Consider the following 14,718-nt stretch of genomic DNA (forward strand, 5'->3'; position numbering starts at 1 on the left):
GTTGTTGCGCAAAGGCCAGACATTCCTAAGAGACAAGTAGCCTGGACTTCCAGAGCAGCTCATGCATTGATGCAAACTGTGGGCAGACGCTGAGCTAAAATTAGTTGAGATTTATGGGATGTGTGTTTGTATGTTGAGGAGGTGCCGACACGGAAGATTTTTCACAGATTCTTGCACAAACCCGCAAACATAAACACGCACACATACTTAGTCACAGACGGGAGGCATTAAGACGTAAATAATGAGTTTCACACCATGCGTCAGGGTGAGTGTCCACTAAAACAATCAAACACATACACACCAACTGTGCTCTGATGGTTGTTGATTATTTTTCCTGCCATATGAAGATACAGCCCAGTCTTCAGCCTAGTCTAGCCCATGCTTTTAAATACAGTCTTGTGCTTGATTTTCCACTCTCAAATCCTCTGCAAACCATCAGCTGAGACTTTTTTTGTGGTTGTTTTGGAAATTAGTGCATTTTTACAGTCGCTCTTTGTTAAAATATCACCAAAAAAAAAAATATATATATATATATATATTTTTTTTTAATATGGGGGAAATGTTAGCATTTTTCCTTTATTGCTTCTATATGTGATTTATATTTTTGTATTTTATTTTATTGTATTTTTTATTTTATTATAATTTTTATGTTGTTATTTTTATGTAGTAGTGTAGTTTTGGATAAAATATGAAAATAAATGTTCTCTTAATTCATTCTACAGTATGTGTAATTTATGTTATCTATTTTTAAAATATCTTTTTATACTATTAAAAAAAAAACTAGATTATTTGTATCCCGGTTTCCACAACAATATTAAGCAGTAAATCAACATATTAGAATAATTTCTGAAGAATCATGTGCCACTGTAGACTGGAGTAATGCTTCTGAAAATTGATCTTTGCCAACAAAATTACATTTTAAAAGTTTATATTAAGGTAGAAAACATGTATTTTACTTTGTAGTATTATTTCACAATATTGCTTTTACTATTGTATTTTTGACCAAAAAATGCAGTCTTGGTGAGCAACAGCAACTTCTTTTAAAACATCTTCCTGACCCCAAAATTTCAAATAATAGTGTATGTTTATATGAAATGCATGTATGTGACAGAATTGTATTAGAATAATTTCTATTGTAAAGCATATAGTAAAAGTTGGCATTAGCTATTCATGCTAAAATTATTTTTACACTGATGTATATGAGGGATGTAGCTGTTTTGGAAAAATACATTATATATATATATATATGTATGTATTATAACACACACTTATTTATTTATTTACTTTATTTAATTTTATTTATTTATAGCACTGGTTCTATCCTGGAACAGCTGGTTTATTGAGTGAGAGGCTTTAAACTTTTGAGTACTTTGTGTTCTACATTTAATGGAATGAGTGGAGACACACACACACACACACACGTCTTATTTAGATCGAGACATTTATTAAAAGAAGTGACAATGTTTTGCACTGAGCACAAACAGCACAAGGTTTAATACACCACCTAACTATGCTCATAACAAACCATACAGACAAACTTCTTTTCCATGGATGCCTATTTAAAAACACTTACACAATACTGCAAATTATTTAAACTGAGAATAACATTAACATTATCAGGACAATCTTATGTCAATGAAGGCACAAATCAAGACAATCGTAAGTCAGAGTTTAAAAATAAAATGTACAAAGTAACAAATAGCCATGGCAACGTACAGAATATAATACAAGACATATTAAATAACACAATTTAAATATGTAGTATATCCAGTCAAGTTTTCTCAATGAACTATAACAGATATCCTACAGGATAAACATTCTTTTTCCAGTTAATTTCTTATATATATATTTCAATGGTTACACTGTACTTCATATAAAACTGCCACATCGACGCTTAGGTTGACAGAAATGCCTTGTAATGTATATCTTAACGCAGATATTAAAGCTAGACTATTATAGATCACGCTTAACCCACAGTAAAAATGCCTCATGCAACCAATGTTTTGAAAGCCTATGTGAGCAATTTAGGAAATTAAACTAGAGGAACAACTAAAAATGAACAGAATGTAACAAAAAATGGCATAGTATCTTCATTTTATCTTGACATGCCATTGTATGTTGAACAATAAAACAGTTGCACATGCACAATATATACCACTTCCTGACGATTTTACAGTTCGAGACTTGACCTTTTGATTCCCATTTTTTAAGTGAAACCTTTTCAATCTTAATCTTTGTTTTCATAATCTACTGCCTTAAGAATATTCTCTCTGCCTTTTTCTCTAAGTCTAGCCTAGCTGGCTGCTGATGTCCAGGGCTTTCTGGTACACCTGGGTAACATCATCCAGATCGCCCAGCAAGGAGAAGCTCCCATTGTCTCCAGGGGAACCAGGAGGGCTGCGGACACCCTTTCCACCGGGAAGGGGTGCCACGGTCTGAAGGCCCCTGAACCCAGCCATCTGCAGCAAGTCTTCGGCCGACAGCGAGCCCCGGATGTTGGGTTTCGGAGAGGCGGGAGGCCAGTCCAACCCCATGCTGGAGAGACCCTTCTCCTCGTACAAGATGCGTACAAGATGCTGGAGGGTCTGCTCTGGCTCCGCGAACCATTTGAGTCAGCCTGGGCCTCTCCATGGACTCCCACAGCACTGTGTGTGGAATATTTCCCGTTACGCTTCAGTATACCTTTCCTCCCGACAGTCCGTTTGGGTGGGGAGCTATTCGGAGGCTGCACAGTAGCGCCCCCTAACAGTTCGGAGGATTCGCTGCGCTCCGGCGAGGAGTAATACCCAGACTCGCGCTGCTGATTGTTTTTCAGAATGCCTTTCTTGGGTAACATGGACACCATTTTGGCTGGTGAGCCACCCAGGGTGTCTTCTCGCTCTGGACTCGAGCCGGACTCGACGTCTTGGTAGCAAATGGACCGTCTGAGCTCTACTTCGCATAGACTCTGGGACCGCTGGTCTCCACTGGTCGCCCGAGTCTTCAGGATGCTCTTTGGTCTCTTGAGGCCTGGCTTCTCCTCTGCAACACCCCACATCCCACCATCGTTCTCCTTCATGGACTTTCTCAGACGCCGGGCTGGAGTCAAGGCTGTATTAGTGCCATTGTTAGTGTTACCAGGCTCTGGGCATTGAACTTTGCCTGGACGGACCTCGGTGCGGTTCTGCCAGTCAATGAAGCGGGCCAGCATGGGTGAGCTGTTCTCCCTTTGCGTTTGGCAGTCGCACACGCTGGTCTTCCAGCCCCAGTTCACCCACCAGTGATTTGCAATGTCCTCAACTGTAGCCCTGCGATCTGGATTAACCATCAACATCCAGCGGATCAAACCACGAGCGTCTGAATGAGATGGAGAGATTTGAACTCAGTCAGGTAACTGAGATTTGGGCTTAGATGACTTACAAATGTCTAGTGAGAAGAGACATACCTGATGACTGTGGCGGTTCTCTGTATTCTCCGTTGCTGATCTGGCGAATGAGTCTTTGGTGGTCTCCTCCATCGAAGGGCATTGTTCCGTACACAAGAGTGTATAGTAATACGCCCAGCGCCCAACTGTCAACCTGTCAAAACAACGCCACACTGATAAATTGGTCCACTGGGAGATACAGTTTTGGAAAATGGTTTATGGAACATTTAAAATAAAAGTTGCATTTGAAATGCAATGAAAATATCCTTTAAATGTAATAATATTGATTAATTTGCAAGATTTAGTCAAACTATGATACTGTTTTAAAGTACTATTTTAGTTTGAGTTACGTGAAATTACACAAAACAAAATATTATATAATACATATTTGTAATATATTAAAAATTAAGGTATAAATGTATATCAATTTTTATATTTAAAATATATAATTACAAAATGTATATATTGTATTTTATATAACATTACATTTATATAAATGCAATGTTTAGTGCATTATTAATTTAAATGATGATATTCATAATGTACTAACAATTTACTAAATGTCCTAAATTATAAAATACATAATGAAATAAATGATTACACATTGATTTATAATATTTATATATTACAAAATGTATATTTATATATTTACATTTTTATATAACATTTTTCAAAAACATATGCCATTTATCTTTTTACTAATTTTTCATCAACGGTAACTTTTATTTAAAACAGTTAAATTATCAACATGATGCTCTTTTTTTCTATAAAATTTTTCACATATTTAACAACTTCACAGACTGGCTAACCTTTGTACTAGTTGAACGTGCCGGTAAACACTTGCCGTCATTTAGCAATAGATTAAAAGGTTGTGTTATTTTATTTTCCTGCCTGGGCCACAAAGTCAACTCCACCTATATTTATGAACATTTAATCAAGCTGTCATTGTACACCTAATGTATGAGAACAATAGGTAATCTCACATATATCTGCGCAGTAACAGCCATCATAACTCCTGCTCGTTATTTAATCATTTCTCGTGCTGACCTCGTCTGACCCTGCTGCACCTCTGCTGATTAGCCAAGGGTGCAGGTCAGGAATGAGGAGGTATCGAGGGGAAACAATGGCTGATTACAGCGCAGGAAACGTCCACTCCCCGAACTCCAGACCTGTCTGACCCTGAGTAGATGTGAAGAGCTCTGATATTGTTGGCGCAGATCCACTGATCTCTGACCAGCAAGAAGATGAACGCTGCCTTCCCCATGGTCTCCAGTTATGTAAGGATGATTGAGGGACCAGGGGGATCATTGTGAGTGTGTATGATTGAATGTCCAGAGGCTTTTAGTCTTGCATGTGTCATCGTACAATAAAAACTGGAAAAAGTATGGGAATTTTGAGATACAGTATTCCTGTGTTCCAGACAGGCTTAGTGTTTGGCTATTAAATATTAGCAACCATGAAGGGTCTATAAGAATGCTTGATATCCTGAAAATAGCTAGTCCTCATTCTTTTTGGCAAAGTCTTTGTTTCTCATTGGATTATGGAGGATGTTGGGTACGCTGACTGACTTGGCCTGTTAAGCGATTCCTGTGGGGAGTGACTGAGTTTGGATGTGGAATGAGGGGTGGTCTCACCTCCCTTAGATATGAGTGGAAACGCTTTCTCTTTCTCTTTATCTGTGTTTTGTTCTCTCTTATCACTTCGAGACAGGAAGTATGTGATTGTTTCCTAGCCCACATTTTTTAAAGAAGGAAAAATGAAGGCCTCTTAAATGGCAATGCAGGGTTGCATAACTGGAGAATATTAGTTCATAATGTACCTCCGGGCCTCTATACGGTCGTCCGTTCACAATCTCAGGGGAGGCGTACAGCGGGCTGCCGCAGAACGTTTGAAGTAGCTTGTCCTTGTGGTAGAGGTTGGACAAACCAAAATCTGCAATCTGGAAGAAAAAAACGAGTCAGAACAGGCTGATATTGAGTAATAAATCACTCGAGGGAAATCAGGACATACCTTAATGTTACCATTGTCATCCAGGAGGATGTTTTCCAGCTTGAGATCTCGGTGTACTACTCCGTTCTGTAAGACATCATCAAAGCCATAGTTTTTAGATCAACTTATAGGCATCATAGGAACATCACTTTTTATGCTGCCACCTAAGTTTTGTCATTATTTGATGTCCTACAAAACCTGATGTAATGAACAATAAATACACTGTTATTCTTTAAAGACAGCAATATTTTTTGAAGGGAAAAGTGACATTTCCCTTCATCCACTGTCAAATGGCCTGATCTGTGTATCTCCTCCCTCCTTTCCGGGACGACCTCCTTGGAATCCCCCAGCTGAGTTGATGACATCATCAGCCCAGCTGTATAGAAACAAAGGCCAAGCCCAGGCTGAATTCCCCCAGGGCGTTTCATTTTCCAGCTGACACGGCCCCGGGTACCGGCTGACCCTTTGTACTGATCCAGGAACGGGATATTCTGCTTTAATCCTACCCTTAATCTTTATAAAACTAGAAAAATATGCTCTAAAATGTGAAATAAAATGGAAATCAATGAATAAATATGTGCTGGATCAATGCGAAAGGTCAATTTGAAGTATATCACATTCGGAAAGTGGGAAAAATGGGAGATGAGGAGGGGTTTGGCACCAGGACAGAAGAACACAACTGCTCTCTGGCTCCACAACCTTTCGCATCGAGACGTTCTTGGAAGTTTATCCTTCTCATATCATGTCAAGTCCTCCTCCATGTAGTAAATCATTTTATTGGCTGCACGTGAACATTGCACAGATCACAGATGTCAGTTGTTTAGTTTGAGAGGCTTTAAGGTACGAGACACTGTGCTATAATGTAATTGTAGTCACGGTTAAAGGCTAAAGCACCTTAGCTGCATAAGATTAAAGGCAAGAAATGCAATAGAGCCTATTTTTACAATATTCCAGCTGAAAACCAGTTTAAGCTAGTTTGCCCGGTTAAAGCTAGTCCCCAAACCTGCCCAAATTGGTCTGGCTAGGCTGGCCAAGCTAATGTTTAGCAGCTCTATTCCTCTAAAACCAACCAAAAAACCAGCTTAGACCAGATAAGACCAGCAAACTGGCTTTGTTTTTTCTTTCGCCAAACAGTTATTACATAAAAGTATAAAGGACACTTTTTTAAAAATAATAATGTAAGTAAAAATTTTAAACTAAAATTTACTTTTGTGACCAAATACATTAAATGGAGAATATAAGATTTACAGTAGCATCTGATTATCATCCACGGCTGAAACTAGTTGTTTTATTATTTCTTGTTCTTCCATAATACAGAAAACCTTTGTCTTCAGTTTTTAACCTAGTTTGAAAGATCATACATTTTGCATATGCACTTCAGTTTGCTCTCTGCTAACATATCTTCTATATGAATATATAGTCCAACCAAAAATGACACGTCTACCATCATTTACTCACCCTCATGCAATTTTAAAGCTGTATGACCTTTATGACTTTTTTTTAATGGAACACACACACACACACACACACACACACAAAGTTATTCAGTACTGTTTGTCTATATAATGCAAGTCAACGGGGTCCAAAATAACACCTTTCATTGTATGGACCAAAAAACCCTCAATTTTCAGAATAATTATATATTCAGAATTCAGAATAATCTTCTTTTGTGTTTCCCAGTAGAAAAGGTCATACAGGTTTAGAATGATATGAAGGTCAGCAAATTAGTTTTTAATTTATCTCACCGCACGGCTCCACCAGCTCCACCCTCACCTTGTGGCAGAAATGAACAGCAGAGACAATCTGTCTGAAGAAGTGTCTGGTCTCCCTTTCGCTGAGCCTTCGGCGCTCGCTGATGTAATCGTACAGCTCGCCCTTACTGGCATATTCCATCACGATCACAATCTTATCCTTATTCTCGAACACTGTGAATAGAAGCAAATACAACAGCGCTTGATTAGATTACTCAACATCATTGCATTATAGGCCTTTGCTTGTTAAAGCGACAGTGCATGGAAATGAAAACAGCATATTTCCATTATATCCGGCTCTCTAGCTAAATCTCTCTGTCATTGACTGTTAACAGTTTGGCTCAAGCTTTCGTTGGGCCAATGCCAGTATGTTGGAGTCAAAATCGCCAGCGAGTCTGGCTTTAGTCAGGGTCATGGCGATTAGGAGCTGTCTTTGCAAGCGAGACCACAACTGTTAACAGGTGTTAAGTGCAGAGAGGAAGCGAGATTTGGTGTACGTGATCCTGGATGGTGGCGTAAACATTCCCATTCTAAGAAAAGGTACATGTTTTGCACAACACAGTATTCTTAGTAGCAGCTCTTAGATTAATAGCCATCATTTAAGCAAATCAGAGAAGTGTTTATCTTGCAAATCTCAATGGAAAAAATGGGATCTCAGCAAATCTTTGTTTTTATTTTGCAGGGGAGTGAAGCTGTTGCTCCATTCAGATCCTCCTCCATCTTCTGCTGATACAGCAGGAGCATCTCTACCTTCATTGTTTACCGCCCAGAGGCTGGTTGTCACAGTGATGGTCAGTGGGCCAAATAGACAATAAATGTGGGTTTCCTTTGACTCTCTTGGTGTCACTCTCAACAGCATGTGTATTTGGACACCTGCTGACTGTCTAGGACTAACCAAGCTTGTTGGAATAACCTTCGAAAACCAGTTAAGTTCACGTTCAAGACATCCAAACCAGTGCTAGAAGCTAGCACTGAGTAATTACCTCTCTCGGCTAATCCGTATTAGACACAGGAGACTGAGCGCTCTCCGTTTTGGCACCGACTCTCAGACCGATCCAGGGTCAGTAGTAATGACCCCTGGCTGAGATCGCGGCATGAGTCCACAGCCGTGGCGTCTCCCTCTGTCAGCGTGGAGATAAAGCAGCTTTGTTTTGAGTATCGCTGCATTCGAGGCCTAATTTGGTGGGTTTTTGATTTATGTTCTGAGAGGCAAAGCTACATGCGTGGGACATTTCAAACATGCTGATTGCTGCAGGACTGTAATGACTTCAATGCATTTGCTTCATCTCCATTTGAGAGTTTACACCCCCAACAACGTTGTTGCCTGATCAACAAACAGCCTTGGGCTAGCAGGGTGCGGTCAGATCGCATAAATAAAACGTGAAGGCAACTGATCTAAAGATGATTGGATGTTGAGAAAAACCACACGCGGCAGCAAAGGGTGTGGAGTTTACACATGTTGAGAATCAAAGTTGAAGGGGTTTGTAGACTTTTGATGTGTGCTTAGTTTCTGAATACATTAAGTGGAGTTGTGGTGTCTCAGTGACAGTGTTTTACGACTAGCAGTGAGAAAAAGACCTACCTTCGTATATAGAGATGATGTGTGGATGGCGGAGAGAAGACATGATCTCGATCTCTCTGCGGATGTGCACCATGTCTTGTTCATCTTTAATCTTCTCCTTTCGGATGGATTTAATCGCTACCTGAGAACCAACAAACAAGTAGAATCAACTATGTGAATCCTATTTGTAGCACGTTAGCGTTTAGGCAAAGTACTATTAGTGATTCTTTTGATTGGAGAAACTAGAAAATATTGTTGGATTCCTGGTTTAGTAGCAATTTTTCAGTTTGATGTATTGATGAAGATGAGGGTCAAAGGTAAAAAAAAACTCTGATTGATGATATTTGTGTTCCAGTGGCATCCTGGCTCAGGGGTCATAGATCATAGAAACAGAAGAGCCTACTCCCTTTTATGGTGTCAAGAACTTCCTGTCTTAGGCGGTCAGGTGACCTACAAATTTGCTGAACTAACAAATCTAGTAGTATTAGCACTCTTTTTATTTAACCTGCAGAGCAGTTTAATATAGCGGGTTAAAACATGGACTTGGGTTATAACAGTTAACTAAAACTAAAATACCACAAAAAAAAGTTTTCATTACATTAACTAAAATAAAATAGAATAAAATTTAAACTTATTTGATTTCAGATAGTTGCTACGTCAACATTTATCGTTTTCTTTTTGTTTAACTTGAAGTACTAAAATAAACTCAAATCTATATAGACCTATGTAAAAAAATGACAAAAATAAATGACAAAATTATAAAAAATAAAATAGATTTGAATTTAAAATATTAACAAAAACTACAATACTGTCTTTTTTATAATAAAAATAACAGCATCTTTAAAATAGTGTAGTAAAATACAATAAAAATAATGTAAATAATGTAATATGATATTCTATGGTGATAATATGCTTTAATTATTATGAACTATGTAGATAGTCATTTAAAAGATGCATAAATCATATAAATTATTTTATTCCCAATAGAAAGCATTAAACTTTATTTCAGTACTTTTCTTTCTTTTTCTTTTTCAAAGTTCTGAAGAGAGATGTTTTTTGTAAGCTAAAGGCAATGACGGTCTAGATCTGGACTTTAACGGCTTAACCTTGAGCAAAAATGGGTTTCTGTGAAGGTGAATGGCTTTTTTTTGGGAGAAGGCGCACCACAGGAGTTATTTTTAAATGTCCCATTTATCAGCTCCCAAACAGGCTCTATCACAGAGATGTGTCAGCGCTCAAAGGCCTGCTTTCAAATAACCTCTTTTTTTATTTTTACATATTTTTTTAATAATGCAATGTTATCTCGAGCATAAATGTTTTAGTGGCTAAAGTAATTTACTCAATATCTTAGTCTTATCCTTTATATGCATGCTTAAGGGAGCTGAGAAGATTTCTGCCTTGCCAAGTCTGAGTGGTCATGAGAAGGGATTAAAGTTGCAGGAAGTTTGCAGCATGTTCCTCCACTGACTCATAAAACACGAAGAAGGGGAAGTGGCGCTGACAGAGCTGACTTCCTGTCCACCCAGTGCAGTTCACAACCCTGCCAACCCAAGCCTTTTAGTGGCAAAATGGTGTTCATGCAATGTATTCTTTTCTTGTCAGATGACATCTACAATGCATGCATTGCATGTTACAGCCTTATCAGTGACTTATGTAAGACTCATAGTGCAGCGCTTGTGATAAATGTATTTAACGCGCCACTTGGATATGATCTGTCTGGTTACAGTCTGGTGTTTGTCACTAGGTTGGTGGATGGTTTTAAAAAGGCTATAAGTTAGAGCCAGAACGAGTGTGATTGCATGTGTTAAGAGCCACTTTAGGACCTCAATGTGATATAATGTCTTATACTCTCAAACTTTACCCTAATCACAGTGAAAGCATAAACTCATTAAAATTGCATCGCAGCAGACGGCCACGCAGGTAATTTTTTGACCTCGCTGAAGGAAGCGCACATGGATGAGCTGTATTGTTACCCAGCCTGTGGCTACAGATCATTAAGCCAACCTGTGTTTGATGCCTTTGCCAGCTGGCTGTAGGCTTTGCTCTTCTCTAACCCCTGGCTAAAACTGAAGCCTTCTTATTGTCTCCTAGACATAGACCAGCCCATTGTCTGAGCCTCACACAACAGCTGTGTTGTTTTACCTGTCCGCCGTTTAAGGGGGAAAAGGGAGCACCTTTACTCACCGGAGCACTCGTGCCGAACAAAGTTTTGGAAAAATGCATCATAGAAAATTGAACACAATGAAGGAGCAAAAAAAGAAAGCCAGTCATTGCATTTGTTGCAACTTCCTCTGCCTTTTCCATCTTTCTATGTCGTAGCGTTACGTTAGTATACATAACGTATACTATGTCAGTGTCCTTAAAAAAAAAAAAAAAAAAATTCAACACAACCCTTGTTGAAAAAATTATTTTAAATAAATGGAGCAAGCAATCCATAAACACTAAAATACTGTTTCAATAGTATAGCCATAAGATGTAAACAATATGCTTGTAAAAATTATTTTAGTGTATGAAAAAAATGTTTCCAATATCCAATTTTACTTAAAGGGGTCATATGATGTTGCTAAAAAGAACATTATTTTGTGTATTTGGTGTAATGAAATGTTTATGCGGTTTAAGGTTAAAAAACACATTATTTTTGACATACTGTACATTATTGTTTCTTCTCTATGCCCCGCCTTTCTGAAATGCGTCGATTTTTACAAAGCTCATCAGTCTGAAAAGCGAGGTGTGCTCTGATTGGCCAGCTATCCAGTGCGTTAATGTTAACACAGAAATGTTACGCCCTTCACCATACTGTGATGCCGTGTCCCGGTGCGACAAGACAAAAACAATACAAGCCCTACTCTACACTGCCCAAAACTCTCATTTGAATTATCAGTGGCAAATCCTTTAAATATGAGAACGTACTTACAGACTGTGAGTCAGAACAGCAGCATTGTAGTCTACTCTCCCAGGATCAGGAAACAGTCCTCCATAAAATGCGCTTCACACATCTGAATATTTGGGTTGAACTGTTCTGGAACAGTGTTGTAAATACAACTTAACCACTGATTTCTAGTGGTGTCCTCTTGGAAGGCCGAACAAAGTATTTTCGCTTTCGCAACGAAAAACACAGTGTCTTCACAACATAGCGGCGGTGGTGGCAGCAACAATAAAGTTACGCCTTCTTTCTTTGCGTGAACATTTGGGCGGTGTTATGCAAATCTTCCCCCATCGTGACGTAGACATGTGGGGGCGTGTTTGAATGCGGCGTTTTAGGAGGGCGTGGACAAGTCTTAACTTTTATAAAGAATATCTCTTTGGGTTTGAGACTTTAGTCTTTGCAACGTCAGGGATCTTATCTATTCACGAACAGCTTGTAACACTCCAAAGAGAAAGGGAAACTTGAAATTGCATCATATGACCCCTTTAATGGCCATGACAATGTAACTCCTAAACCCCTAAAATGACTATAAAAATGCTAAAGAGGCTAAGGCTAAAGAGCAAAAGCCAAGACTACACGATTATAAAGAAGCACAATCAAACAGTCAATATATATGTTCTGGTTTAACTCATCCCACAAAGTTATGAATTCTTTCCTTTGCTACTAGCACGAGTCATGCATTCCTAGATTCACCCATCGGTCCATTCAGACAATGAGCATGGACTGCAACTTCAGAATTTTTTCAGTTTGTAATTGCTACTTTATCATCTGCCCCAGTCCACAATGTCTACCTGTCTTTTTTCCATCACCAAACCCCCCATTTAAATAAAACCAAGCAAATAACTAAAGCTCACTCACATGTGTTGACAGGGTAAGCTTTTAAATGCATATGCTGGAACATTCTTTACTGGTGCCAAAGTCATCACCATACAGACACTTGAGTTTGTCTGCACCCTTGGTCATCAACACTGAAAACACAACCAGTTGTGTTGGTCTCCACAGAACCACACTGTCTAATGTTTCTGTTTAGTCGGACGGTGTTAATTCTGAGGAAATGCTCATAAGTGGTTTCCGTTATTAGGTTACAAAGTCCCGGACGTGACTCTGAGAGCATCCTGCGCTCAAGCAGCTGTTGACATCAGGCCACATTTTTCGCCCACAGCTCTGACCCACTAGGTCCATATCTGCCCCACTCAAGATGCAGATCTGTCTCGGGATTAATGCACTGACCTAGTTCCAAAACAGAAGTGGTTTATCCTAGTTTTTCCAACTTATCTTGCTCTACAGATGTTGTGCATTTCTTAGCAATGGTGGCGAGGCCAAAGCGATACGTAAAGGAGCTTAGGTTACTTGCGACATAAACATAAACATACTTAAACGTAAACATACTTCTAGATGACCTAAATGAGCTGACCCCTGTTACTGAGGGACGGAAGACAGCACTTGCCCTGTGAAATTGTGCATGTAATGATGGCCATTAAGGGCACATTTACTTTCACCAAAGTTTCAAAGGAATGTTTAATTAGGTCAACTGATATCAAGTGAAACCCACACAACATCTCCCATATGAAAGGATAATCACAAACGAGATCTCTTTAATATCTCTGTTCAATCCAATAGGACAATGAGATGAAACAGAAACATTCTCTTGTCTTCTGCTTTTCCATGATTACTCTTAAAAATAAAGGTTCTTTAATGACATTGATGGTTCCACAAAGAACTTTTAACATCCACGGAACCTTTCCATTTCACAAAAGGATCTTTATAGTGAGCTTATTAACATGTTCTTCACACTAACAAAAAATTATTTGGGGAGGAAAAATGGTTCTTCTGTGGCAACACTGAAAATCCCCATTTTAGAACCTTTATTTCTAAGAGTGATGGGAAAAAACACTACATTAAAAAAAAAAACTTCAACACTCAGCTCAGATTTGACAAGATGCAAAACTCAGTTAATTCTTCCAAAATCAAATGAACTGGTTGGTTCATGCAACTCATTTGATACCTATCTAAGAACTTCATAAGATCTCTTGAGCTTTGAAAGAGCAATTTTTGGGTCATTGCATGTTGGTCAACTCACCGCTCGTCCAGTGTGCCTCTCTATGGCTTTCTTCACTTTTCCATATGTTCCTCTCCCGAGGGTTTCGAGCAGCTCGTAGCGGTGCTTCAGGTTGTGTTTGTGGTGATGTTTCTTCACGCTGGAGCCTCTTCGTACACCAAGAGAGGCTAGCATCTCTCCTCCGGGATAGTCCACCGGTAGAGGCTCACTTTCATTCGCTCCGTTACTCGCTAACTGGGATGATTCCGTCTCCATGGTTTCCTCAGCGATGTGTCCAGATGCTCGATCAATCTTAAAATCGGTGCTCAGCCGTTTCAGAAAGTAAGAAATATCCCGAACTCGGTGTTCAGTCGTTAGTTAATCTAATGAATGGGGTCTGGGATTTGTAGGGGGCGTCTGAGAACAGCGACCCGTCAGTCATTCATCGGTGAAGTGCTCGTCTCGCCTCTGGCAGCTCAAATATGCACGACTCCATGTTTACCCGTCCATCCCACTACCGGTGCGTGTTCCTCCTCCCCTTCTCTTCCCTTTTCTCCAGAGTAAAGACTACAGGAATAAAGAATGCAGCCTGGATGAAGCCGGAGGCGGAGTTATAAGTGCAGGTCTCTCTCTCTCTCTCTCTCTCTCTCTCTCTCTCTCTCTCTCTCGCTCTCTCTCTCTTTCCTTGTGGGAGTGTACCTGCACAGTGATTGAATGTGTCTAATTAGAATGATCACCTGTTACTTATAAAGAGTTGTACCAGTTCACGTAATTTGTGAAGACCTGACGAAGACCTGATGGTCGAAACGTTGCCCCTCTCTCTCTCTCCCCTAGTGGAATAATGGCGTAATGGAGAACACATAATTGTATTTTATTAGGTTTGGTCAGTGCCTTCCCTTCATCACACACTCTCAATTATTCTTCAATTTAATGTGCTTGATTGGCATGACGAATAACTGTACATTTCTAGGACTAAAGCATTTCATATTTTCATGTAATATGCATGTGTTTTGCAGCAATGTATAGTTAAAATGATTACAATATAACAGC

At 39.2% G+C, this 14,718-nt stretch overlaps 1 protein-coding gene across 1 annotated transcript; it reads right to left on the bottom strand.

Annotated features, from left to right (window-relative positions):
* Positions 1-2,275: 2,275 nt before the first annotated feature.
* On the bottom strand, positions 2,276-14,206 carry LOC107655570 (NUAK family SNF1-like kinase 1). Its single transcript, XM_074186884.1, is given in 8 exon segments — positions 2,276-2,564; positions 2,567-3,336; positions 3,425-3,557; positions 5,223-5,342; positions 5,414-5,479; positions 7,166-7,317; positions 8,726-8,846; positions 13,711-14,206. Coding segments are annotated over 8 exon segments (1,872 nt in total). The 5' UTR covers positions 13,945-14,206; the 3' UTR covers positions 2,276-2,288.
* Between the last annotated feature and the right edge of the window lie 512 nt (positions 14,207-14,718).

The sequence above is a fragment of the Sinocyclocheilus anshuiensis genome, unplaced genomic scaffold (assembly GCF_001515605.1).
Source record: "Sinocyclocheilus anshuiensis isolate Anshui unplaced genomic scaffold, SAMN03320099.WGS_v1.1 scaffold916, whole genome shotgun sequence".
Taxonomy (NCBI): Eukaryota; Metazoa; Chordata; class Actinopteri; order Cypriniformes; family Cyprinidae; genus Sinocyclocheilus; species Sinocyclocheilus anshuiensis.